Genomic DNA, 27,293 nt, shown 5'->3' on the forward strand with positions numbered 1-27,293 from the left:
GGGATAAGAGCCCTTAAAAGTGCTGTTCAACGACGAGTGTTTGTGTAAAGGGCCAGTGTCACAACCTCCTGGAGCGGGGGAGTCGAGCTGGAGGATGCTGGGAAAGATGCTTCATAGTCATGCATCTTTATGGATTGTAGTATGTGTGACTGGTTTCTATAGAGAGGCGAAGCCCCGCCCCTTCCGATGAACCCCAATGGAACTTATTTTGGATTTTTTTCCCGAAACAAGTTCTCATGGTGGACGCCGGGACGGGCGAGACTTGATCCCTTTATTGCAGCCAGAGAGTTGCTAACTCTGTCATCACTGTTCTATGTTTGGTAATCTGAGAGCTTGACAGGCGGAGCAACAGTAACCTCCAAACAATCAATTTGACAAGTTGTATCACGAAGTCTGATGAACTCCGCTCCTTGTTCCTCCAGGAGCTCATATATTTTATTCATCTAATCTCATGATCGGGTCATTACCCGACCCGAGACTTGTTCATTTCCTCTCTTATCTCATGCTCCGCTTCAGGAAGGAGCTGTGGATGATCATCATGCCGAAACGACGGTTGACCGGCAACTCGATACTGGGCCTGAACGCATCCTTTGTACGCAGACGGAGCTGCTCACCTCCCGTGTGTAGACACGGTGTTGGTGGTGGTTTCCTTTCTGGGAGGCCGCGTTTGGCCCCCTGAGACCTTCCTGTCTCCTGGCTTGAGTTCACAAGTTGGACTCGTCTTTTCACAAGTCTCCATGGCGGTACCAGGATGTAGAAACGCCTGGTAGTACACTTAACTCCGCTTTCTAGGTTGTTTTAATTCATTTTACAATGTTGGCACTGTGTTATTCAGTGAAAGGCACTGACTTCTCCTTTGTGTTGCTTTGCACTGGCATTCAAGTCGACTAATGCTGCCTCAATTGTTGACTGCATTTTGCTCGATCCATTCCCCCCCCCCCCCCCCCTCCCGCCTCTGTCGGCTTTTGTCCATTGATAATAGTCTTGGCCGGCGTGCAGCTGTAGAGCTCCATGTTTGCTGACCCACTAATAGAGAGGTTGTGTGAGGAAAGGCCTGGAGGCAGCAGAAGGGCTGCGGAGCTGTGGCTTAAAACAACCGGCCTCCGACGCACAGCATGGACCTCCCGCCGAGCGAAGCTTTGCGGAACACGGGGAAAAAAACCCTCGGGCACAAGAAAAGGAAGCATGAAATAAGGCCGGAGTGCTGCAGCTGAGCCGCACTCTTCAGCCTCGAGCGTCTCCAAACATGAGATGCCGCAGTCAAGATGGCTTCACAACCTGAGAGGCTGCGTCCCTGAAGGTTTAAGCGCTCGTCCTCGCTGCCCAGTGCTTTGACATTTCTCCTCTCGAGTCGTAATGCAGACTGTAAAAAGAACGCCGTCTCGTTCGTCAGTGACGACACGGAAAGGTTAACGCTGACACACATCGTCTGAACTTCACACAAATAAGTTCCTCTGGACTCTTTAACGTAACCAGTTTAGCTCCGGTTCCCATGTTGGCTCGTAGCCGCGGCCTAACTGACTGGCAGAAGGAGAGGCGTTGTGTGTACACCCACGACTGCATTCTTCTGAGGTTAGATATGTGCCGGGTCCATTCCAACACTGTTCCAGCTGCAGGAACATTGTCTGGCGTTAATCCGCGGTGACTTCCAGGCCGCCCGCTCTCGTCCTCGTGTCCACAGGGAATCTCTGTAGAGGAACTTGACTTCACCGTCTCTGCATACGGAGTACTAAATCTGCAGATATTACCTTCTCTGTAAATTATAGATCCAGATTAAAGGGATTAACTGATCCGTCAGAATCTGTGTAAATGTAAAGATCAGTGGCCTTTCTCTGTGACGCCTCTTTTCCACTGCACACCAGTGACGAAGTCAAACACACACCGATTGATTTGTGTGTGTGTGTGTGTTTAAGGGAGTGTAATTCAATATTGCAAGCACAGAAGGAAGGAATCAAGCTAATACAAGACTGTTTTGTTATCTGGGCCGCGTTTGGCTCAGGAGGATCTGATTTCCGTCGTCTGTCTTTGGGGCAGACTTGCCGGGAATCTCAGTCCAGGAGACGGGATGAAAGAAGAAAAACGCATCTCGTGTACAAATCACGAGCTCGACTGAGTCAGTGAAAGTGCTGGTCGAGAGGCGATCTTGGCTAAATGTTGTGCTTTTGTTGCCAAGTGCAAAATAACTTGCAGTTATGTCAAATGAATATTATCTTTAATTGTAGTTTGGACAAAACGAAACATTTGAAAGTGTCACATTGGACTTTGAGAAACTTACAATTTTTGTTCTCCAAACAATTATTTTCTCGACTCATCAAATGTATTCGCAGATGAAGCAGTGAAGAAGATAATCATTAGTTGCAGCCCTAGTTTGTCAGAGGGCTGATACTGCATACATGTCTGCAAAAAGTAGTGATGAGGTGTGAGAATACCTCACAACCTGAGCGCATCAAACCAATCACAATGTACTGCTGGGGACAAGAGGGAAAACGTGTATTTAGTCATTTGGGTGAATTGACGGTTTAACCCACAGTTGCAGCAAACGCAGCTCCTGATTCCTGGTGTTGAATTGGCCCAAATAAGCAGGCGCAGTCCATTAGACCAGTGATTGATCCAATGAAGTTGCCGTAGAATGAGTGTGGCAGGAATCATTGGAAGAATGACGCAGCGTGGGTCTGGGTCTCTTGATCTTGAGTTGGTGTGTGTGAGCCTACTGTTTGAGGCGTTCTTGATTTTGACTGCGTGTCAATGGCTGGAGATTGTTGTGTCAATGTTATGGCTCACCAGCAAGGCCTCCAGCTGATGTTGCCTTGGCTCCGTCGCCATATACATCTCCTCATCATAGCGAGGATAACCCTGAGTCAACACGGACAAGCTGCGTTTCGAGAGAAGCTCCTCTGAGACCTTGTGGAACGACGGAGATTACGCGAACAGACGCAGCGACGGCTGGATGTCATGCGACGGCTCCAAAACGAGCCGGAAGCGTTCGCGGTGTAACTCTGGGCGCAGATAGAAGATTGGGACGGTGACGTGTCGTGTGATTGTAGTGGTACATCCTGTGCTGTTGTGGTGGGTCGATTGTGGAGACGTACGGTCACAGTGTTCCACACCAGAGGGGGGGGGGGTGCGCGCGGGATCTTGGTTTCTTTATGTGTAAGCCTTGACTTAAACTTTGCTTTACTAATTTTGTAAAACAAAGTTGAAATGTTTTTGTTTTCTCTGTAAATAAACATCCTGATGATGACAAATGAATGCAAAATCATGTCTCAGTCTCTCTCCGCCTGTTTGGATATTCATCTCATTTGCATACTAGTTGCGTGATGTTTCTCCTGGCAGTGTGACTGTCAGACCAGAGAGACGACCACAGATCCATGTTTTGAATTTGTTGAAATGTGTTTTTTTTTCCTCCACCAAATATACATTAAACTGAAGTCATTAACAATACATTCATGCAGAACTTCTCTTTACAACCTTTGTAAAGAGAAGTCCGGTTTTGACTCCTCACTGAACCGCTTCATCACTGAAACCCACCGTGTATTCACAACACACAAGTACTTCCTGATGCCGTATTTAAACCGCCTCCTGCTTCCTGTACAGGAGCGGTCTGAGGACCGGGACCTCGGCGGGTTGGGAGAGCAGGCAGCAGACGGACAGACCCGACCGACGGACGTCTCCAGCTGCACGCCGGGCGGCAGCATGGCGTCCATACCGGAATACTACGCCGGCAAGAACGTGCTGATCACGGGAGCAACGGGCTTCATGGGCAAAGTGCTGGTGGAGAAGCTGCTGAGGTCCTGCCCCGCGGTCAAAGCCCTCTACCTGCTGGTCAGGCCCAAAGCCGGCCAGTCCATGCAGCAGAGGGTCAGCGACATGATGACGTGCAAGGTGAGAGCTGAAGGTGTCGGCTGATGCTTTGACTTCACTGTTACCCAGCTTCATCTCCAGCCATGCAAAGTTCCATGGAATTTACCGGTACATTAGTTTCTCAAGGTTGAGTACATAGCAATGCAAGTGAAGCAAAGTACGACTCCCAGGGTGCATTGTGGCAGAGATTATCCAATCACTGAGCTTCGTGTTCTGTCAGATGTGCTGCGAAAGACTCGTGGAAGCTCTTTAGAAACCTGATAAAAAACAATCTGCAGCTTAAATAAAGCTTCACTTTCGGATTCAAAGTCTAATTTTGATCAATTTCAACAACTACGGCTTCTTGTTTTGTTCCCACGTGTTTTGAATTTGCTGCAGCTGTGATGGGAACATCTGACTGGCCGTTTTTTTTAGAGAAAGTTGAACCATTACAGCATCATTTCTGAGGCCATAAAACCAGGAGATGCTTGGACATTTTGGCTGGTGGGGCTGTTGATTGAAATCATCATTCAAATCCAGGGTTGTTCGAATGGCATTGCAGCTGTACGTGCGTGTACAGAGCGATGGGAATTTGCCTGTGAGTAAACAAGCGGCAGCTGCTGTTGCCATGGTGAAGCAAACTTAATGAGGAGTCTGATCAGGAGTCGTGAAAGGTTCACTGAACTGGACGGTTTCTTATTGAAAGTGCTTACGGGGAGAAAGAAGAGGGTGGAAAGTGAGTAGAGGAAGGTTTCAGGACGGAGGAGGTGAGGAAAGGAAGACCAGGGGAAGGTGAGAGGAGTGAGGATGGGGGGCGAGCTCCAAATATGTGTGAGTCAGCTGCATCGGGCCAAGCAGCAAAGCATGACTCAACCAAAAACTATTTTGGACTCGATGAAGAGCGAAGCATTGGGTGCGTATTGACGTGCTGACAAGCAGCTGCTCTGGTCGGGTGCTGTTGGCCTCAAACTGTCGGCACACTTAAGAAAATCATACTTCCGCCGTCTCTCTCTCTCTCTCTCTCTCTCTGTCTCTGTCTCTGTCTCTCTCTCTCTCTCTCTCTCTCTCTGTCTCTGTCTCTCTCTCTGTCTCTCTCTCTGTGTGTCTCTCTCTGTCTCCCTTTTTGTAATAGCATCTATTTGTTCCGCTCCCATTGAACCTCGGTACTGCATTCATTACTCCACTCACTACTTTCGAGCACTTGTGTTTCTTTTTCGTTGACCCCTGGTTAAGGCCTCTGGTGAGCTCTGCAAAGATGTAACGGACGCCAGAAGGAGAAGAGAAAAGTTGGGTTCACAGTGGATGAGGATGGTATTTAACACACTTCAACATGTTATTTAACTGCTGCCACAGTTTGCGGTATCTCCCCCTCTTGACAGTTTTCCATTGGATTGTTGCATCACTCTTACGGTGTCCTCGGCTCGACGCTCTGCCGAACACAAACTGCCTCGCGCTCGACCCGCATTCAGAAGTGATGTCATTCATTTCCATGACCGAGCCTCGAGCTGCGATTGGTATTCATGCGAGTCCCCGGGTCGGTATTGTTCTATTCAGAATCGGCATAATTCATGAAGGTGAACAGTGGGGTTTTTTTTTGTCTCCCGAGTCGCCGCTCCTCTCCATCCTACCAGCCAGGCCAGTATCTTTCTCACCACCTGTTGCTAGGAAACGACCATCTGATCTGTCCCATGGTGGGGTTTTTGTTAGTTTTTTTTCCAGAGGATGCAATCAGGGGAGCTGCCCCAGGCAGGAAAAAAAGAGACGAACAGATAGGAATCACATTGTCTGTGTGCATCTCCACTGCACCGACTTTGACATTGAAGCGCCGTCTGCCTGTTGGGAGGCTACTTTGATTGAGTGGGAATGTTTAGACGGCTGCAGGCCTTTTTGCTGCGGTGCCAAGCACTGAATGGCACGTCAGGCACTTGATACAAGTAGGCCACTGAGTACACAAGGCCTCTCTCCTGCTCTGTGGCATGCTCCCCCACCCCCCGCCACCCACTAGCAGGCTTTTGAACCCAGTAACAGTCGGTGCAGCATCTTCACACTGCTGATCCAGAGCTGTGACTGCGAGAGATGGGGATGTGGGAGGAGGAACGCTTCTGGTGGGAAAGGATCATGTGGAATTTGCCTACAAGGCAGAATCCTGGATACGGGAGCGGAGTATTCTCATTAGTAGAGAATTACTAATGATCATTGATTTACAGGCTGTTCGCTGTGGCAGCTGTACCACAGATGGCGATACTAAATGATGTGTTTGTGCATCAGGAATCCAAAATGTGTAATGCATCAGGTAAAAGGGACTAAGACACGAGGAGAGGAGGCGAGGAAACGAGTCGGGGATGTACAAACTAAGAAATGAGAAGAGCCGATGGTCTAACTAGACTCTACTTCTACATCTCTATTGTGCTTCTACTTCACTATGTTAGTCTGAGGGTTGGCAGGAGTTAAAAGATGAGGGCGTGTTTGTGAATGCATTTGTTGAAATGATTTAAAGCCCGCGAGCTTCAATAGACGTGCACTAATCTGTCAGCGACAGATGCCATCTTTATCTTGGTGGAAGTGCAGATATTCATCTTCGAGCTGAATAATGTCTTCACTTCTTCCGCAAGAGAGAGGGGATGCATGTTTGTAGGAGGCTTGCTCAGTTGTTGTGCATGTTAGACACACACAGATGCACAGCAGGTTCATACACTGTGTTTATACACTGTGTCTACGAGCGCTGTTTCTCTTTTCCTGCAGTAGTCGCTGCTAAACAAGCGGTTCAGAAGTAATTCCTTGAGGGGAAACAGCCCACTTCTCTGTTATTACAGGGTTGGCTGCTCTTTTAGTCGGGGGGCATCAGCATTTGTTGTTTATTCATGAACCTGTTTTACAAAAGCTCTTTCTTGTATTGTTAGCAGCCACTTTACCGGCTCAACCTGCAGGCAACTAAAACTCCGACAGATTGAGGAAGACATTTGCACCAGACTGTGAGCGGCTGTGCTGAGGCGCTCCGCGGTGGTCAACGCTTTGCCCGTTATCACACTCTGACCCAACATGGCTACATTGTTCTATTGATTTGCTCTCGTGTGCGTCCAGGAGCCGGGTGATCTCTCCAGCACCATAAATATTCAAGACTGGCACATTGCGAGCCGGTGTCGCTGCTCATCTGTGGCATGCAATGCGGCAGGCAAGCAACCAATAGCCCTGCAACTCCTCCCCAGAGAGAGGGGCAAGGAGGGGGGGGTGCGTCTAATTAGGCCGCAAATTGACTCCAGTTTATGAAACAAATTAGCACATTAAACGTCCCCGGTGACGTCGTGAAGGGAGCGGAGCGAAGTGAAGACTGGGTTCTTCAGGGGACTGTTGCAGCACAGCTCAGTGCTTATGGCTCCACAGATGTCTACAATATGACATGAAGACCTCTGAGATTCTTCTTTAGACGATCCAAGAGCGTGACTTTAAAGGAGACATTAGGAATTCACGCATTCAGGGTCATGCTGAAAGAAATATGTTTATTTCTTTATTTTTCTCATACCGTCAGTCTAAGAAATCTTCAAAATGAACAGGAAATAAAAGTGTAAATCTTTGTGATGCAGCAACAAATTGGTCAAAATGTAGACATGGATTAAAATTACAATATATAATGTGTATAGTATTTAAACACGGGAGGGAATTGTACACACATTGTCACCGATACCTGATCCAGATATTTGAGTCAGTATCGGTCGATATCGTTGAATCCTGACACCTAGACCTGCTTTAACTATCCAGAATCTGCCCTCTGTATCACTCTTTAGTCCGTGAAGTAAGTCACCTTCATGGGCACTTTTTATAGGAGGGGGAAAAGCCATTTGGAGCCTTTTGGGAACACCAAATGAAGATTCCAATCGACTTTAAAGGGCACTTTTCTTTGGAGAGGATCTTCTGTTAAACTCTGAAGCCAATGTGATACAAAACGTTCTCTTGTCAGGACTCAAAAAACTAGAAATCGTGGAAGTGGTTCACACAAGAGCTCTTTGGCCACAATACCACGCGTTCCTCTGTGGTTTCCTCAGCACGAGACAGCATTTCATCGCAGCTTGTCATGTCGTCTTTCATTTGCACTGCTGTACCTGCAGAGACGAGGACTTGAGGCTCAACTTGGAGAACAAGCGGATAAATACAGGTTAGTGAGATCAAGATTAAAAAGATATTGCAGGCTACAACAGCGGCTCTCGAATGGTTAATTCAGCATAATGTGCTTATTCATGTCATACTCACCACTTGAGTTTGTCTTTTTCATCCATCTATTCATGACATTTTTCTCTGGAAGGCTTGACTTCTTTCAGAAGACTAATATTTAAAAAATCATACTCCAAAAAAAAAATCATACCCAACGCCGAGCCCAGAAACCTGATTACTCTGCTCCTATCGATCTGCTCAATCGAGTTGTGTACGATGATAGCCCAGAGCCGGACGTAAGAAAACCCTCCAGTTCCCTTAGTTTGCTGTGATGAGCTGCCCCCCCCCCCCTAAGCTCTTAAGAAGCTGTGAGATTCAGGGTAGAAAGAGTTGAATAAAGAGTAGAGCCGGGATTGTCACACTATTAGTAGACTGTGCTGAGCTGAAGATAAACCAGAACACTTGGTCCCTCATGCAAATTTAGTTTACATTTTTTTCCACCTACAGTCATTAGTTTTCTTCGCGTATGCCAATGGATAAGCGAGGTTTTTCGGCAGGCGCTTTCCTCCACAGACTGGAGGTTTTGGGCCTTTTTTTCTGGTTCAATCTGTTTTCGTGCCGCTGGGACACTGCAGCAGAGGCAGGGACAGGGAGGAACCTTTTCTCTCCTTAATATGCTGACGGCCCCGGGGGTTAGCCATGTCTGCCCTACCTCCCTCCTTCCCATGAGACGCGTGTCTTACTTCCCTCTTTTAGTATGCGGCCTTGTCAGTTCTGCAGATGAGAAAGAGAAACCTCGCTGGTATCTGAGATTTAATGACGACTGCCCACATGCTCCACAATGTATTGTATGGACTTTTGTGCTCATGCCCAATTATCGACCGTGATCAAGCAGTTTAAGTCATCAAAAAACAAAGATATTCAGCACAATGATATCAACACAACAGCAGCAAATGGTACAGTAGCATCGACAAATACTCCAGTCTGTGAAAGAGTTATCTTACGCCTCTGAAAGTGTGACGAGCACGGCCATCATTAGCTCTGCGTCACGCTTTGTCCCATTCTGACCCCCCTCATACATGAGGACCCTCTCCGAAACACTCCACGATAAACCCTTTGGACAGAAAAACAAAACACTTGGCTCACAGTTTCCGTGTGTCTTTTCTTGCCCTTTCTCTCTCTCGGGGAAAGGTCTGCGTGAAGGAGGCTGTGAAAAGAGTGCCGCCCAGTTAAAGGGCAGTTAGTGAGACGAGAGGCTGTTTGAATGGCATCTCGGGTTGCTGGGCTGAAAGGAAAGTGGCGTTAGTGTTGGGTTTCTGAGAAAGTCGTACGGACGGCTGCTTCAAGCAATGTGTGTGGAAGATATATCGCCCTAAGGGAAAGAGATGTCCAGAGCAGAGACGGGACAAATGGCCGCATGTAAAAGCCACCGCTTCAGCTGAAGCGAAGGAAAAGTCATTCACAGAACTGACTTCACAGACCAGCTTTATCTGTGCTGCTTCAAGGCCACGACTCTGTCTGACTGACTGCTTCAACACTCGTGGTTAAACATCACCACAGCCGTCCCTGCACAGTGTGTTGAGCAGCGGCAAACTGGTGGACTGTTGTGTTCCCGCACAAGGCAGCTCGCTCATTGAATGGCCGTGGGGTTCGGAGAAGGGCGTGACGGTCAATGCGAGCGGTGGAAGGCTGGCACAAGAAAAGAGCCTTTTCACAGAACAATCCCACAATGCCATTCTCTGCTTGTGCCCACAACAAAGAGCGCTCTGAAGCCCGCATTCAACGGCCCCATTCACCCTTTTGACTCCGATGCACCAACGCCCTCCAGAGGAAGTTGAGCTGAGGTCACTGCATGACTTCAACTGCTCTGTGAATCATCCAGTAAAGTGTGGCAGTTTTACGGGGCTGGAGAAAATCAAATATTACAACATTTTTAACAAAAACCTCTATCAACATAGAGATATGGGAGGGTTTAATACAGAATGTAGGTCTCTGTTACTGCCAAGCTGCTGGCCTCAAGCAGAGGGAGGGAAAGCACGACTATTTTTTGCATTACATAATAAAAAAAACTGTGTATATTGACAGTATCAATATAAACCGCTTTTTAATTCAACATCTGTCCTCTTCAGCAGCAAGAGTGCTCTTGTTTACTAGGACAGCTGACACACACACACACACACAGAGAGAGCTGCAATTTCATAACGGACAGCGCGCACACTTTGATGCCAATCCCCCCGTTCTAGACTGGCTGAAGGATGATCCATTTGCTTGTGCTGGAATGTTTTTTAAATGTAAAGATTATTGTAGATTTAAAACAAGGAAACAGTAAAAACAATCATTCCTCGCAGTCCAAACCTCACACATAAGCGTTTAATCTTGCTCGTGCTTTCAGTCTCACGCTGTTGGATGTCTGTCTGGTGTGCACAGCACTGATTGTGTTATGTATACAACAGGGAGTGCGGTTCTTTTCTTTGACATTCATCAGGGAGGACGCCTCCGACTCGCAGCACTGACGAGCAAAACTCGTGGGTCCACGCACACTTTTTTTCTGTGCATCCCAACCCATCTGTCACCTACAGAGGCCCTTCAAATATTAGTGCAAATATTTACACATTTCCCTTCAGTTGAATGAATAATGTTGCACTCTGATGAATTCGATCATTGTGCCATCGCTGTGTACCGAGCCATTGCTCTCCCTTCTCTGGAATTAGTGGCCTCTCTGAGCAGGACAGATTTATGCCAATGTTAGATGCATCAATTTGGTAGAAATAAATATAAGTGGCATTAAAGTCTGTTGCGCTGCATTATTTCAAAGCTGCAGACGTTGCCGGGTAAACTTATCTTTCTCTCCGTGTGTTTTTCTGTCCGGCAGCTTTTCGACCGAGTGCGGGAGGACGACCCCGACTTCCACCAGAAGATCATCCCCATCAGCAGCGAGCTGACGCAGCCCGGCCTCGCCATCAGCCCGGAGGACGTCGAGAAGCTCTCCGCCTGCATCAACGTCGTCTTCCACTGCGCCGCCACCATCCGCTTCGACGAGCCGCTCAAGTGAGGATCGCGCGCCGCATCAATGCATCAGCACAATCCCTCCTTCATACTAAAACATACTCTGTATCCACTCACTGATTCATGTCGGCATTCTGCTGCTTTCTCCCAGAAAGGAATATGTTTCTGCACAACTTCTCATACTTTCAAGTGGAGAAGTGAAAAGTGTGAGGAGGTCAAAATCCAGTGATGCGTGTAGTTTATAGAACAACTTTATTGTTTCGACGAAAGCTTGGCCTGTGGCCTTCATCGGGGTCATCAGACCGGTCCAAACAACACAGTTGCTCTATATTCTACAAGTCTTGCTTGACCTCTCTCAACATCTTTGTTTCATGGTTGTCTTTGGTTCATTTAAGGTGATCAAAGACTTGTCACATGACTTAAAACACACTAAAGGCACAATGACATTAAATGAAACATTACAATCGGGTCCAAAAAAAAGATGTGATGGAAAAAGATGTTGCCCTCACTGGTTGTTGCTCAACCAGTTTTCATCAAAGCTATAAATGAGTTGGCGTGTCTGTGACTGCAGCTTCAGGAATGTAACAAAAGACAACAGAGGCACAACTGTTTGGATTATTTGCATCTGATGACGACAAACAGGGAATTGGTGCCCCATGAAGGCAGAACAGTGTGCAGAAAAGAAGAATGTAGAGCAACGTATGCGTCTTCCATTTGATCTGATGTGCAGTGTGTGAAATGGATGAGCTAAAGAAAGATGTCTGCAGAATAAGGCCGTTCACGCGCTGCGTTTGAAGTCTCTCGTGCATGTGTGGAGGTGGATTGCTCACGGTAGAGGTGGCGTTTGAACTGCTGTGTGTTTGGAGGCGGGACACTCATTAGGTTTGAGTGACTGCTCGGTTTGGCTGAAGCTGCTGCACTTCACTCCTCGCAGCGTTATCTATCGATCCGCTGCTGCTATCACATCTCTATCCGTCCCGTCCGTTGCCTTCTGACTCTCCCTCTCTCCCTCTCTGTGGCTTCACCGTCCATCTGTTTCGCTAAGTGGCCTTCTCCCTTTTCTTCTCACCCCTGTTCATCTAGCTTTGTCTCACTCACTCTCTCACTCACTCACTCTCACTCTCTCACGGATGTGATTTGGTTATTCCTTCTGTGACGGACGCGTACACAGACAGTCTGTTGAGTAGAATATTACTACAATAAACAATGTCCCAAGATGTAATAAAATTATTTGAGTTCTCCAGTTTCACCCAGAACATAACAGCAAAAACAGAAGGGAGATGAGTCAGATGCAGGAAGGGGCACAGCGGGGCGTCCATCTTTCCCTGACGGCGTGGCGACCTGCATGTGGTCCCAGAAGGTGGTGGGAAGACGACCAGCCCACTCACAACCAACACCACCCTCCCTATTACTGGCCCCACTCTGCAGCTATCAAGCTGGCACCACCTGACCACATCTGATTCATGCCGATGGACCCGTCGCCCACCACACGCTCTCCAACCTCCTGTCGCACACACACACACACACACACCTTGCGAGCACCACCCACACACACAGCCAGAGAAGCACTCTATCTCACAGCCTCTGTGTTTAACTGACCCTCAGCAGCTCTTACTGTCGCCTCGAGCAGAAATGGGCTCTGAATGCTGGTGCACTTCCACTCCAGCGCTGACACAGACCTGCTGCTGAATGCAGCAGGTTTACTCACCGACGGAGAGAAAGGTGTGTTGGTGTTTTTGGCCACATGAGGTTAGAGTTGCACCATTCAGGATAAAACCAGAAACACGATTTATTTCATGACTTCTTTGGGAGACTTTATTGTGCCTCTGTCATCAATGTCAGGACAAGAGTTGGATATTGTTCTTCCTCGTGTTCTTGATTTTGAATCTCATCGTCATCGTCGGGATAAGTATAGAACAGGGAGATCATGCGTCCAAGGGTCTGTCTGTCCACAGAATATTTTTTGTGATCAAAAAATCATTCTTCTGAAATTTCTAGACGAAGTGCTTGTTGGTTAATTGAAAAAACAATTAAACACGTTACTGTGTCTTCCTAAAAAACCTCTTTGATTGTTTCTGTTCAAGTTCTTGCATGCCCTCAAACGGAGAACACACCCATTTATTCTCAAGCACACACAAACCTTTCACACACACACACACACACACACACTATTTAACTGTACGTCTCTCTTCTCTCCGGCAGACACGCCCTGCAGCTGAATGTGATCGCCACACAGCAGCTCCTCAGCCTGGCCGAGCAGATGCACCACCTCGAGGCCTTCGTTCACATCTCCACCGCCTATGCAAACTGCAACCGCAAGCACATCGACGAGGTCATCTACCCGCCACCCGTCGAGCCCAAGAAACTCATCGAGTCCCTGGAGTGAGTGGAGGAAGGGCGGGGTTTTGTTTTTTCCCTGCGGGCATGGAATCAATTTTAGTTCATGTACGTCCACTAAAAGTGCTTATGTCTGACAACAATATGGAAAGGACCCTATGGAGCTCATACAAAACGAAGAAAGAGGTTTTATTTCTCTGCAGTATCCTTTCCATAATGTTGTCAGACACTGATAATAATAATCTGAGCCTGTCGGTTGCAAACACAAGCGCTTTTAGTGGACGTACATTAACAAGTGGCCGGGCGATTACATTACAGCCTGTTTAGTGGCTGCTGTTTGCGGTGTTCTCCCTCAATAATTGACCGATTTCAAGGTTGGAAAATACCGAAGTTACTCTTCAGGTAGATCATAAAAAAAATAGCTCAACGAGACCAAGATTCTGACCAACGTTTTTATTGTTTACATTATCAGCACTAGTGACACCTTTCCCTCAGTATTCAGTTTGATGTCAAGTCTTAGCTTTGTTCCAAATCAGTAAATCATCACCAAAGCTGATCTCTGTATACATTAACGCAGAGTTATTAGTGATGATAATACACAAATCAACAGCACAATGCATGCTGCGTTTCTCTGACCGAGCCCTTCGTGTCTGTCTCCAGGTGGATGGATGACGGCATCGTGCGCGACATCACGCCGCAGCTCATCGGCGACAGGCCCAACACATACACCTACACCAAAGCCCTGGCCGAGTACTTGGTGCAGCAAGAGCAAGACAAGCTCAACATCGCCATCATCAGACCCTCCATAGTGGGGGCCAGCTGGAAGGAGCCTTTCCCAGTGAGTCTTTTCCTCTTACAGAGCTGCTACGGGCCAACGACTCAAACAAATCGGTTCATATCTTGGCTGAAGAAGTCCTGAGTCATTCAACCAAGTCAGTCAACTCAAACAGCTGTTGTTGAGGGGGGGGGGGGGGGGTGAGCAGGGCTGAAACGGGACACCGAGGGCGGAGATACGCTGACAAACCGACTGTCCGTTAAGGGCGGGAGGTTGAAGAGTGCAGAGAAGTTCATGTGACGGCCAGAGGACTTCAGACTCCGAAAGTTGCACTTCTTCCTCGATTTCAGCTGCGTTCAGTCACGCTGCTGGTGCTGCAGGCATCCTGACATCTTCAACATTTGCATTTCACAGGATTTGAATCACTTTGCATGAACTGCAAGAAGTAAATAAAAGGAATATCGACTGTTATATAACCTGTAGTCTTTATATTAAGTCACGTTTTTGTGATCTTAAAGGACCAATCAAATTTTTTAACCCTAAAACCCTAAAAATAGAGACAAAGAAAGAAAAAATCTCGATCTTTCTCAGAGTAATATCCTCTCTTTTAGATTCAGTGTGACTTACACTTCGTCCATCGTGAATTAATGTCCATAAACCTGAAATCATAGAAGAAGTGTCTTGAATTGCTGTCGTTGATTCTGCTTTCTGGGTCATTATTTTGAGCTTGTTTACTGTTTTATGCAACAAGATGAGAGCTACTCATAGATACACTCATACTCTTCAGTCGCTCTCGACGTTCTCGTGAAATGATGCTGTATAAATGCAATAGCAGTAAAACACAAGGAAGTCCTTGTTTGTGTGGCGTGAGGGAAATGGAGGCCTTGTGCGTGTGCGCTGGGACTCGTGACGGCAGATCCTGGCTCTGTGCTCAGCCGTCCGTTGGAAGCTCGGCCTGGCAGCGACTCTTCGAAAGGCCTCGCTCGTGCTTTGCCATGCAATCGCCTTGGCAGCTCGTGCCAGTAGGCGCTGTGAGGCAAAGGGGGGTGTGTTGTGGTGTGTTTAAAACCACAATATGCATCTAGTTCTGTCAGTTTGTGGCTTTCATTTCTCCAGATGTTGACCATATAGCCGACGTATAATGTGACGCAAAATATCTCTTCAAAGATCGATCTGCCATTTCAGTCGGGCATGAAGCCATCCGCACATTGTAGTGCTGCTAAAAACACCTCTGGCCTGTTCATCTGTGCACTTTATCTGCACCAGAGCGTATTATTAGACTCCGGAGAAGCCTCGGCCTCGACCGCACGATCGCTCTCCAGTCCAACACGTTGTAAACTGCAGCAGTCTGTAACCGGTGGTTTCATCCATTTTTAATGTGCTCTAATTGAAGTCGACAATCGGTGCATCCCAGCGTCCCTTGTTCTCCCAACACAGGAAGTAACAAAACCCCGAACATGTGATTCCGCGCTTAACAACCACAAATGTGTTGCTGTCAGGATCGATCACTGTTGTATCTGATTTGGATTGCCTCGTTTTCTCTGCTCTTACGCCTCAGGGCTGGATCGACAACTTCAACGGGCCAAGTGGCGTCTTCATTGCTGTAAGTGACGGCGTTAAAACTCTTAAACCTCAAAGCTTTCAAACACAGACACGTTGTGGAGTCCTAAGTGTGCTTCTGTGATCAGGCTGGAAAGGGAATCCTGCGCACCATGAGAGCCAACAACGACGCCGTGGCTGACCTGATCCCCGTGGACGTGGTCATCAACCTCACGCTGGCTGCTGGCTGGTACACCGCTGAACGCAGGTTAGTGCCACGCCCAGGGTTTCTGTCTGAGATTAACCTGGGTCCCTAAACTTAAAGGACAGGTTCACACTCTCCAAGTCTTTTGAACATGAAATTCCCTCATTGTGTTTCATCTTTGAGCTGCAGTGAAGAGATGGTGAGAAACGGCTGACAATATTATATCATTTTGTTCGGAATTTATAATCTAAAGTGTAAATATATATGTGTGTCAGTATGTTTGGGTTGAATGTTTTGTGTGTGTTTATGCTGCTATCCTACAAAATACTTGAAACTGTTTGAAAGAGAACGGATGTGTATACATAAAGACTGTGGGATACTTCTTGATGTGCTCTGTCCATCCAGACCACACTAGAAGACCACAGATAAAAATCATGATATTAGTTTTCCTGGTAAAAGGATCTTGAGCCTGTATAAAGGACACATACTCTTCAGCCTAATATAAACCTGGTGTCACTGTCTTTTAACAGAAAGCCATTCAAGTTTAACAAACACCTTTATTACTTTAAGTCTCAAGTAAAAAAAGAAGTAAAAAAGAAAGATACCATGAGATGAGTCCAGGAGTCCACACTGTGTCAAAGCTCATGCTAGATTTTAAGCAAAGTTTCAACATGTTTGAGAGATGAAAATGGGGACAAATCCCAGAATGGACAACGTTGTGGTAACGACCTGTCAATCATCACACAGTAGCCGCACCCTACAGCATACCCTGCTTTATGGTCTGTTTGACTCTGAATGGACCATAGTTTACTCAATGAACATCATGCTGTATTGAAGAAGACTTGAAACTGGAGATTGAGACATAAACTCATCTTTACAATGTTTACTGAGGTAATAAATCAAGAGAGAAGTAGAGCCATTTTCTCATCGACTTCGATACAACCAGAGGAGTCGCCCCCCCTGCTGGACATTAGAGAGAATGCAGCTTTAAGGCACTTTGTATTTGCTTCACTTTCCAGACACGTATATTTACTCCCAAATTTCCCTTTATCTGTAAATAGCAGGCAGTAACTTCTCTTGTTTTATTGAACCTTGAAAAAGAAGAACCTGTCAGTAGCAGACGTCAAAGATGCTGAAAGTTATTCAGTTGGACAGAAATGGGAAAAATAATCAGAAAGTCCGAGGAATGGACTATTAGAAGGTCACGAGAAAGGTTTCCCTTGACTGGGGTCAGTTTTCATGCTGGACAGAATATTAAGGAACGCTGAACAGACCACTCTCAAATGGTATAAGATAAAAAGATACAAAAGAACTAAAAACATTGGCTTTTGAGACCTAAATTACATCCAAACAAATGTATTTTATGAAGGAAAAAATAAATCATATCTCACAAATGTAACAATACATCAACATCACCAACTGTTATGTGATTATATCAGTGTTTATGTCCCTGACAACCTGTACTTATTTTCAGAAGGAAAACAGAAAAACTGACAAATGAAAGTTAAGTATTGACTCCGCATTGGAAAGAATGTTAAACGGTTTAGTTACCCCTCAGATTTCCAGCTTAAATGTATATTCAGTACCTTGTCAGCACTCTTTTAAAGGTCTGCATGTGTTGTCTCAGATGAATATTCTTTCAAGAATCACCTTTGCACTTTTATAGTTTTACAGCTTGATGCTCGAATGGTCCAGAAAATACAGACTAATCTGTGTTTTTATTGGCTCCATTATGACCTTCTTCTCCCACACCTTGCAGACCTAAAACAGCTCTGGTGTACAACTGCACTTCCGGCGGCATCAACCCGTTCCACTGGGGAGAGATTGGTGGGTACATTGTTTGTTGTGCTGCTTAAAGGGAATAGAACTCTGTCGCTGCAGGCGGATATTTGTCGAGCGTGTTTTTTTCCGCGCCTGCCGGCATTCACACAATGTCGTGTTCATCGTCTCTCATCAATACTCCGGCGTTGTGACGCAACGTGGCCTGTCGTGTGTTAAGTTGTGTTGTTTGTGGTCGGGGCTGTTGTGGAGAGTGTGCCACCTGCTGGAAAGAGACAGAAGATGGCTTTAAAGCTGGAGGGTGTTGGTGTTCTACTCAAGACCTGATTTACTTTCACACATAAGCAGGTTAGACAACACTAGTTTTCATAAAACTTACTGGACAGGATTAGGTCTCATCACTGCAACTCGGTGATGAAAGAGGAACCGTTTACTCTCATCTCGCTGGCCCAAATCAGAAGTAGCAACGAAGCACAAATTCCAATGAGACCAACAAAACAATAGATGCCCCCTGAAATTTAAAACACAAGTGAAAAAGGAGGATCCAGCTCTTTGTTGCTGGCAAAGAATTGTGGGTACTCTTGCCCATTTCTTTTAAGGGGGGGCGGGGGGTTGTGGCTGCAAGGGGCCCGGCCACAGCTGGCTGTCGGCTCGGATCCGGTCATCGCTCGGCCCCTGCAACCCCTGCATATCTGTTCCCATGGAAACAAGCGGTGCAAGGCCTACAGTTGGCGTGCTGTGTGTGTGAGATGTAATGTGTGAGGTCACACGGCTGCTCTCTGTGGATGGCTGCTGCTGGAGGAGGGGCCGTCTCTTGACATCTTGACATTTTACCGCTGAAGGCTTTTTAAAATCCTCATCCAACGATCTGGATGAACAAAAGTATCCGATCCACTGCACGATAAAACATATTTTAAACTTATTGAAACATTTTTAGCACTTTGCATTCGGAAACAGTTAAAAGTATTTTATTGTTCAGCAGATGTAATGTTTTTTTCACCTAGTTGGTAAAAAGAGTCTTCAAGATGATTCAAATTATTTATTATCAATCTTTTTTAACTAGATAAGTGAACGAGTACATTTTCTATTTGCCTCTCAGAGATAAATACTTTATTTTGCTGTCTAATTTGTCCCCTGCCCCTTTTGCAGAGCACCATGTAATGTCGTCCTTCAAGAGGAACCCGCTGGATCAAGCTTTCCGCCGGCCCAACGCCAACATCACCTCCAACTACCTGATCAACCAGTACTGGATCCTGGTCAGCCACAAGTTCCCTGCCCTCATCTACGACCTCGTCCTGCGCCTCTCTGGACAAAAGCCGCAGTAAGACTCTATTATCTGTCGCACTTGAAATCTACAGAGAAGTTCGAGTGTTTCGTCACCTCTGACCCCACTCTCGCTCTAGGATGATGCGCATCTTCAATCGTCTGCACAAGGCCATCGGCCTGCTGGAGTATTTCAGCAGCCAGGACTGGGAGTGGAACTCTGAGAACATGAGCATGCTGATGAGCCAGCTAACCCCGGAGGACAGGAAGGTACGCGTACCCACAAACACGCTGGCAGTTTGGGATACATTTTCCACCTTCTCAGCTTATTTAGGAACCACATTGTTTGAACAATATTTGCTTCACCTGACAGTGTCTGATGCAGGTATTATTAGGGAGTCTATTGCTCCATCTAGTGATGAAGAGTGGAATTTCACATTTCTCTTCAATTACAACCAAAGCATTAGCTTTGGTTTTGTCTTTGTCTCGACGCCCTCCCAACCATCTTTTCCATCTTGCAGACATTTAACTTTGATGTGCGCCAGCTGAACTGGCCCGAGTACATCGAGAATTATTGCATCGGCACCAAGAAGTACGTCCTGAATGAAGACATGTCCGACATTCCTGCTGCCAGACAGCATCTGAGGAAGTAAGTACAACAGGACTAGAAGGTGGTAAATCTATCGATCTCTCTTTCCTTCGTAAATAACAGGAATTTCAGCTCGGAGATAAGTGTGAATGAAAAGTTATTTTAATAAATTCACTTCAGCAGAGATTCCCTTAACCCTCATTGCTATCTCTATATTACCCATTTAAAAGGTTTATGTTATTTCCTGTCTCTTTCCTCCTCTCACTTTCCCAGATTGAGGAACATCCGCTACACCTTCAACACCCTTTTGGTCGTCTTCATCTGGAGGGTGTTTATCGCTCGCTCCCAGATGGCCAGAAACATCTGGTACTTTGTCGTCAGCCTCTGTTTCAAGTTCCTCTCTTACTTCCGCGCATCCAGCACCATCACCACCTGAGACTTCCTCAAACCAGAGACAGCCGCCCTCGCCTTCAGCTGTCAGCAGGATGTAACGTCTGAGACTCTGACTGTCCACAAAGGACACTCTAAATCCTCCTTCGTGTGCGGATTAGCTGGGGGCTCTCTACAGGTGGGAGACTGCAGTTGTGTGAAGCACTCGGAGGGAGGAATGGAGGTCTACTAGCCATGAATTATTTGTTTTAGTTTTGAAATCTGTCATTACCTGCACTGTGCAGTCACTAGACCCCGTCCAAAAAAAAGTGTTCATTTGTACCCACCTTTTTCTTCTCAGCGTGGCCAATTATATATGCAACGGAAAGCCTTTCGTGTGACCTCCATTTACTTTTCCACATCACCGTTTCCATTCTCTTGCATCTCGGTACGTTGCCTTGCCTTGTGATGACATTTTTTTTTTTCATACTTGAAATACGGCAGTGCTTCACTGGAGGACGATTTCTATAAGATTATTTTGTTTCTCTGTTTTCTACCGTTGGGATATCCAACTCCTCTCTTTAATACGCAGGCTATCTGTTTGACTTACATTACGTGTATCTACTGCCTTTTTAAGATTACACCCAAAACTAACTTTGTCTCAAGGCCAATCCACAGATTGAGTATTAAAGATAAATTCAGACCACACACGACAACAGTATCACTACATATACCGAAACATACAGATCTGCCATCTTTGCTGCTGTCGAGCTAGTCACTTGTTTAATATCACAAACAATAATCTCAGTATGTCTTTGAACACAAACCTTGTTTGTTTCGATGCTCATCCACTTTTTGCCTGTTTGTACAGCAGTTTGTACTGGAACTACGTTTACTACTTTTACATATTTATACTTGCGTCGAAGGCCAGGCTGATATGTGGTAGACCTTGGCAGTGTATTATATATAAATAAGAACATCGAGTCAAGTTTATTTGTATAGCCCAGCATCACATACTGTACAATGTTTCCCAACCAAGCCCACGTTTTCTAAGAAGACAAACTCCCCCAGAACCTCACAAGGCATTTGGCTGGGGGTGAAGTAGGAGCCATAGGTGGGGAAAAAAGTACAAATTATATCAAGTTGTAGCCGTTGGACACGCCAGATACAACAATGGGATTCTAAAAGGCTAATGTAGTAAATCCAAGTCCAATTCAATATTAGTGATGTGAAATATCCAAGATTGAAGGTCTAAGGTTCGTGAGGTTGGGGGACCAAAGCTTAAAGCAGGCAATTTAGTTGAATAGTTGACAGCAGCAGGGAAGGAGCCATCAGGGCATCCTGTGTATTTAAAGAAATGTGAAGATGAAGGTACGACTGACTTAAGATTTATCTTAGTTCTTGAGGCAGGCCTCTGGATACTGAAGAGGTCATAAGGTTTGTGAAATATGGCTGCGAAAGAAAGAAAATCCCCTCCAGTGTGAATAACAAGTCAAAGCAGCAAGGCTACTGTGTCGTGAACTATATGGGGAAAAAAGCATTTCAGCTTCATCGATGTAAGAAAATCTATTTCAAAGATCTATTTCAGAGCACAGAGCAATCATCAGAATTTATTGCAATGTTAAGTCGAGTGTCATCTGCATCATTCTGCAGCTGCAAACGATTCCGCAGAACGGCCGACTATTGTGAAAAGTAGTGGACCAAGTACGGAGCCTTGAGGTTTGCCAAACCTCACCTGATGGGGAAATAGACTTCTATTTTGAAGCAAGACACACTGTGACCTATAGGTTAGTCTGGACCGAAATCACAAAAGTGCTAGGTTATAAAAGAGGGATTTAAAGCCCTCATGGTATTGCATCATTTACCCCAGTTTGGAAGATCTTTAACTCGTTGAACTACATATTATTCTTATAGACTACCAAAAATTGTATTTGACTGTTGCTCTTTGCTTGGTGAGTGTCTTCACAGGATTCCGCCACAGAGCTTCCCCGCAGAGTTTACCAAAAGTGTTAAGTGTGACAGGCAAGTCTGATTTTTTACAAAAAAAAATGAGAAAACTGTGTACAGTATTGTCTGTGGCTTGACTCTTGACAGAATACAAATACATAACGGTAACTTACGAGCCTATATGGGAGAAAAAGGGACGGAACTAAATAAATGTTCACGCAAAGCCCATGTTTGTGGTGTAATCGTGGTAACCGTCCTCCTAGTTTCAGAGGGGGATAATGAACCAAAATGTCTGCCGTTGTGCGAGGCCTGTACGATGAAGTGGTTTTGTCAGTTATTGTTGAGGTGTTCGTTTCAAGAGTTTCGCTCATGTGTGTTTGTTTCACAACAAAGTGCCGTCTTTGCTGCAGAGCACCGTTGGCACAGGAACCCCCAGGCTGGAGCTACTGTTACTGTACGTAACAAACTACAGCAACGCGTCAACGATCACTTCATCTTGTGCTTTCTGGTGTCATTTACAAAATGTTTGACCACCTTTATGACCTGCTCTGACGGCACTTCATTCAAAGTCTGCTTGAGAAAACTGAAATAAACCAGAGGAGAAAAAGTGTGCCGCAGTCCATGAAACTTCTACCTCACCACATAATTATACTAGGGACTAAAAGTTATGATGTTTTGGTCTCTGCTGCCTTTATTTATTTATACATTTAGTCGGTACAATACTACTCTCGAGTACCCTTTAAACCTTGAGGCAGAGCCAGAGTTTTATTGTAATTTTCAACTATAGTCTAATTTATATTCTCTTGAGCCGTCTTCAGATTATCTTATTGTCTAACTCTTAATATAACGATTCATACTCACTGGTATTTATTTCAATTTGTGGATCTTTAAATTTTATTGGAGTCAAAATGACAACCAAACAATCCGTATAATGTGCTATTATGTCTAAAGTAACAAACCCCATCACAGAAAGGAAATAATGTATTATATGAAATAAACACAAGTATACCTGCATTTGTAGTAGTACAATATAGTAGTAGCACAATGAGCTATTTTTCAAGTAGACACCACAGTGTTTAACAGACAGCTTCACCTTTCTCAGTAGAAAAACACAATTTTATGACAAAACGATGACGATGGACAAAGCCTGAAGAAACACGACTCCTGAGGGACATCGCCGGCCAACAAAGGAGTCTGGTTGAGATTGTTCATCTGGTTGTGTCGCTGCACATCCTAGAATAGATCCAGTACAGGTAATAGATCTGCTTAATGGTTGACTTTACATAGAGAAAGAAACTATTCCTTCGGATTTTACAGTAATGGAGACTGGTGAGTGTCTGCAGATATCGTGTATGTGTTCAGTCTGGTTGGAACCACTGTGATGAAGTACTGGAACATCTGGTTATCTGTAATAAAACCGAATAATGTGTTAAAAAATGTAACATCAATTTAATGAAGGAAAACTACACCGAAGAAACTCACAATGAAACTAACCAACCCATAGCGGACCTCTTTCCAGTTCTATCTGGTTCTCTGTGATCATCAAAGGTGAGCTAAGGACAGTTTGAGTCAACTCGTGATTTAGTAAAAGTCTGTTTTATCCTCTCCTTTCTCTTGAAACAGCAGTAACTTACTGTTAAAGGTTATTTTCTCCGTGCCGTCCAGAGGATTGATGACCCCCGATATCTCCTCCCCAGAAGATAAATGGTCCATTCGATGGGAGAAGTTGTACACTGTGATGCAGAGATGAGCGGGAGCTCAGGTTCAATCAAGGCCGTGGAGAATCACTGAGCAGGTTCTGGGGGAACCTGGAAAAATGTACTCTGCACTTGCTTTCTTCACAGATCAGTCATACAAAAATGTATGAAATATAAACCTGAGTGGGATTTATAATATATTATGTAAAAACGCGACATTTAATAGCATCATTGATGTAAAAACCGGCTTTCAGATTCAGTAAATGCCCCGAGGAAGATGTCGGTCGTTGCTTTTTTCAAATTTAGCAGTCGTAGTTTTTTCTTTGTGCACCACGAGCAGCATGTTAAAACACTACGTTTAAACAAGCCAAAGAAAGCACATGCAAGCATAATTACAAAAACAGTTACATACTCTCGTGGCTCACAACAGCTGCAATGTGGGCGTGACCCTGAGGATGCTGGATGGGCCTGGAAAAGACAAAAGAGGAATAAGAGGACTGGAGTCAACAATAGTTATGACTGGGCCTGGTGGTAAGAGATTCTAGTTACATCTGCCAGCACCTTTTTGACAATTCCTCAGGTTTCTTACTTTCCCACAGTGATGTGAACGTTTCCTGACACCTTGTTGACGTAGACGTGCCCGTGTATCCTGCAAGCAGCGGCTCCAAAGAGACGCCCTGCCTACACACACACACACACACACACACACACACAATCATTAAGCACATCATTTGACAGGCTGCATAATATCTGCAGAAAATTAAACCTGACTCTGTGTAGGGAATAAAACTCGGTTCGCCTTTTTGTAAGATTAATAAAGAACTGAACAGAATGTAACTGACCGTGGGGGCAGAGCAGTGGGACCTCCTTTGAGGGGAGTTTTGTAACAAACTGAATTTAAGATACAAAATACTATATTCATCGACACTGCAGCCTTCGATTTAGATAGCATAATTAGACACCACAAGACTTGCAGACTTTCAATATCTCCCTTCATGATTTCAAAACACACTCTTCATTAGTAGCTTTCCTGATTTATTACCAAATGCTTCCTGTTGACGTATTACCCTACTTTCTTTTTCAATACATATTTGTTTTACATTCATCAGCAATAAACTGATACAATCTAAAGACCTATTAAGACAAGTCTTATTTTAACTTTATGTTTATGTTCATTAAAACACGTGATAATCAAATACAATTGTATTATTAAAATTGCACCGATGTCGCAATGATTTTAATAAACCATTGAATAAAAAATTAAATAAACAACCGAGCAATTATTGTTTGATCAGCTGAATATTTCATGCACTCAACACAAACACCACAACACATGCTCATATAACTGCAGAGAACAGATGTTAAGGTTTCTATACAGTCAATATTGGGATGGATATTCTGCAAAGTCCCACAGAGTATTATAGAACAGTCGAGATGTTTTATGAAGTGAAGAGATCTACTGACTGTAAACCGTTTCAATACAGCAGCTCCTCCAACACCATGTATTTATAATTCATCTTACCTCTTTTATCATCTGGTTAGATGTTAAATCGCGGCACAGGATCCCTGGACGCCATAACTCAATAAGTTATTGAATGATATCTTAATGTTAGTGCACCATGACACATCCATGCAAGGGGGCGGTCTCGCGTCTTCCTTGTTTGGGTAAACGTCAGCCAGCGCGTGGCGTGCGACGTGAACGCGCACAGAGCAGTGTCGATATTCTGTCAGGAGGTGGCGCCTTAATACTGGAATAATAGTAAATCTATAGGGTTCAAACTATATTACATACACAATCATATTACAATGTATGAATACAACTTATTTAATTACAATCTAAAATGATCCTAATATGAAAAAAATACAAACTTCTAAGGCAATGATTTCTGACATTTAGTGGTGGAATGTAACGAAGTACATCTACTCAAACTATTTTAAAATACTTGTACTTTCCTGCTAATTTATACTGCACTGCATATATTATACAGTATATATAGGCATCTGTGTTTGTAATTGTACTTTTTTAATTATTTAATTCACTTTTTAAATTGAGAAAAGTTTGCATGATCTCATTATCTTTCATTATTTAACTTTTCACTGGTCTAATCTCGACTTGTTTCTAGTGTCTGATGTGCAGCATTTGTTAACATTATCATGCTTTGGGACAATTTAGAATTTCAAATTTGCAGTTTATTTAATGCAGTCAGATGGTTTTGGTTAGCAGCTCAGTTTTTAGACAACTTTACTGATGAGTATGAATAAAGGGAGACAATAAGGGGGTTGGTTTTTTACTTTTCAAGATGTATATTTATAGTCTTTGGTTGAAGAGAAACCCAAAACAACTGGAGCAAAATATTCAGATGTTTTACAGATTTTGACATGTTGTAGTTTTATATGTATTGCACTTTGTCGTGTGCAACGTGGTATTATATTTCATGACATTGGTTCATAAAATAATCAAATAATGTAGTACTAGTGGTAGTAAAGCACTGATAACTGGAGAAGTTGACTTAGCAGTCACACTAACACATCTTAAGAGGCACTGACCTCCACTTACGAGGGATAATTAACTTCCAGGAGGAGTGTTTACAGACATGTGGTGCATCTGCACACCAGACATGAAGTTGCACTGACGAGAGAGAAAAACCCTATTGTGATAATGATCTACTACGACCAACTGGTGCATGCTGCTACGGTATTATCCCCCCGAGGACAAAGGAGGAGATGTTTACATCTTGGTGCAGGCTGAAAATGCACCAAAGAAAAAAATCAAAAAAAACAATTCAGATCTGCAGATGAAATGGCTGAATCACATGTGTCTTCTGTGCAGCGAGTGCTCGTGAGTCTCTGCACGCACCAGGCCTGCTTGCCTATGCAGAGCAGCACAGATGGGCGTGTTGGGGGATGGGTGCTGTCAGCTCACAGATCAAGCTGTGGGTCGGTGGTCCCATTGCTATTCACCACACAAGCACGTAGGGCATGTCAGACACGCTCCATGGAGACATACCAGGGGTGGATCTTGTGTTTTGGTAATGCTATTCCGTCATGTCTGCCATAGCGTAGGAATATTATCAGCGCGACTCGCTCTTTGTTGATGAGAGATGTGAGAACACAACGAAGACAAACTCTGCAACTGTGCAAATATTCTGCTGATGGAGCAGTTTTGTGCTTATTTTTTTTCTTCTTTGCATCACATCAGCTGCTCTTTTAGGTTACTGATGAGTTAAATGCTGATGCTGCACATTTGGAAGAATGTACTTGACGCTGTAGTTTCAGTCAGCTAAAACATTTTTTGCACATGGCCTAACAACATGTCCTGTGATGTATTTTTGTTCATTTCCTGGATTCAAGTTACAGCAATATTGAGTTACAATGTCAACATTTAAGACATTGCTTTTAATGGCCTCGTAAAATTGTATCATCAATATTATTATGATTTACCTATATTTAACCAGATAAGTCAATTGCTTTTAAATGCCTGTGCATCAATCCATATCCATTCATGCATATTAGTCATATTGGCCTATTTTGTATGAAGATTTTGGGTGTTACAATTTAAGATAAACTTCTTGAAGGGTCCTCCTGCGTTAGTTATGGTTAAATTAATACATCCATTACAATGTATAAAAAGTAACCTTCTTGAAATATATTAAACACAATGCTAATTTAAATAATAATAAAGGCAACTATGAACAATATAGTGAAACAGTCTCACCATTTTCCTTTACTAAGTCTAAAAAAATCCGATTTTGTTGAACATAAATCTCAGATTGTAACATAGACTAAATTCCCAAAACATTA

At 44.6% G+C, this 27,293-nt stretch overlaps 1 protein-coding gene across 3 annotated transcripts in view; it reads left to right on the plus strand.

Moving 5' to 3' along the window:
- The window catches only part of LOC306795987 (fatty acyl-CoA reductase 1), a 28,104-nt gene extending 5,699 nt beyond the window's left edge, over nt 1–22,405 (plus strand). The window contains exons 2-13 of one of the 3 annotated variants that reach the window (XM_079294741.1): nt 3,595–3,882; nt 10,859–11,034; nt 13,195–13,374; nt 13,990–14,167; nt 15,663–15,707; nt 15,793–15,911; nt 17,323–17,350; nt 17,606–17,675; nt 18,777–18,948; nt 19,031–19,160; nt 19,412–19,539; nt 19,753–22,405. In XM_079294741.1, the coding sequence (XP_079150867.1) occupies nt 3,595–3,882; nt 10,859–11,034; nt 13,195–13,374; nt 13,990–14,167; nt 15,663–15,707; nt 15,793–15,911; nt 17,323–17,350; nt 17,606–17,675; nt 18,777–18,948; nt 19,031–19,160; nt 19,412–19,539; nt 19,753–19,915 (1,677 nt within the window). In that variant the 3' untranslated portion in view covers nt 19,916–22,405. The remainder of the gene's footprint in view (nt 1–3,594; nt 3,883–10,858; nt 11,035–13,194; nt 13,375–13,989; nt 14,168–15,662; nt 15,708–15,792; nt 15,912–17,322; nt 17,351–17,605; nt 17,676–18,776; nt 18,949–19,030; nt 19,161–19,411; nt 19,540–19,752) is intronic. The other 2 variants (XM_079294742.1, XM_079294743.1) reach the window with 2 other exon arrangements.
- Nucleotides 22,406–27,293: the final 4,888 nt, after the last annotated feature.

The sequence above is a fragment of the Melanostigma gelatinosum genome (genome assembly GCF_949748355.1).
Source record: "Melanostigma gelatinosum genome assembly, chromosome: 22".
Lineage (NCBI taxonomy): Eukaryota > Metazoa > Chordata > Actinopteri > Perciformes > Zoarcidae > Melanostigma > Melanostigma gelatinosum.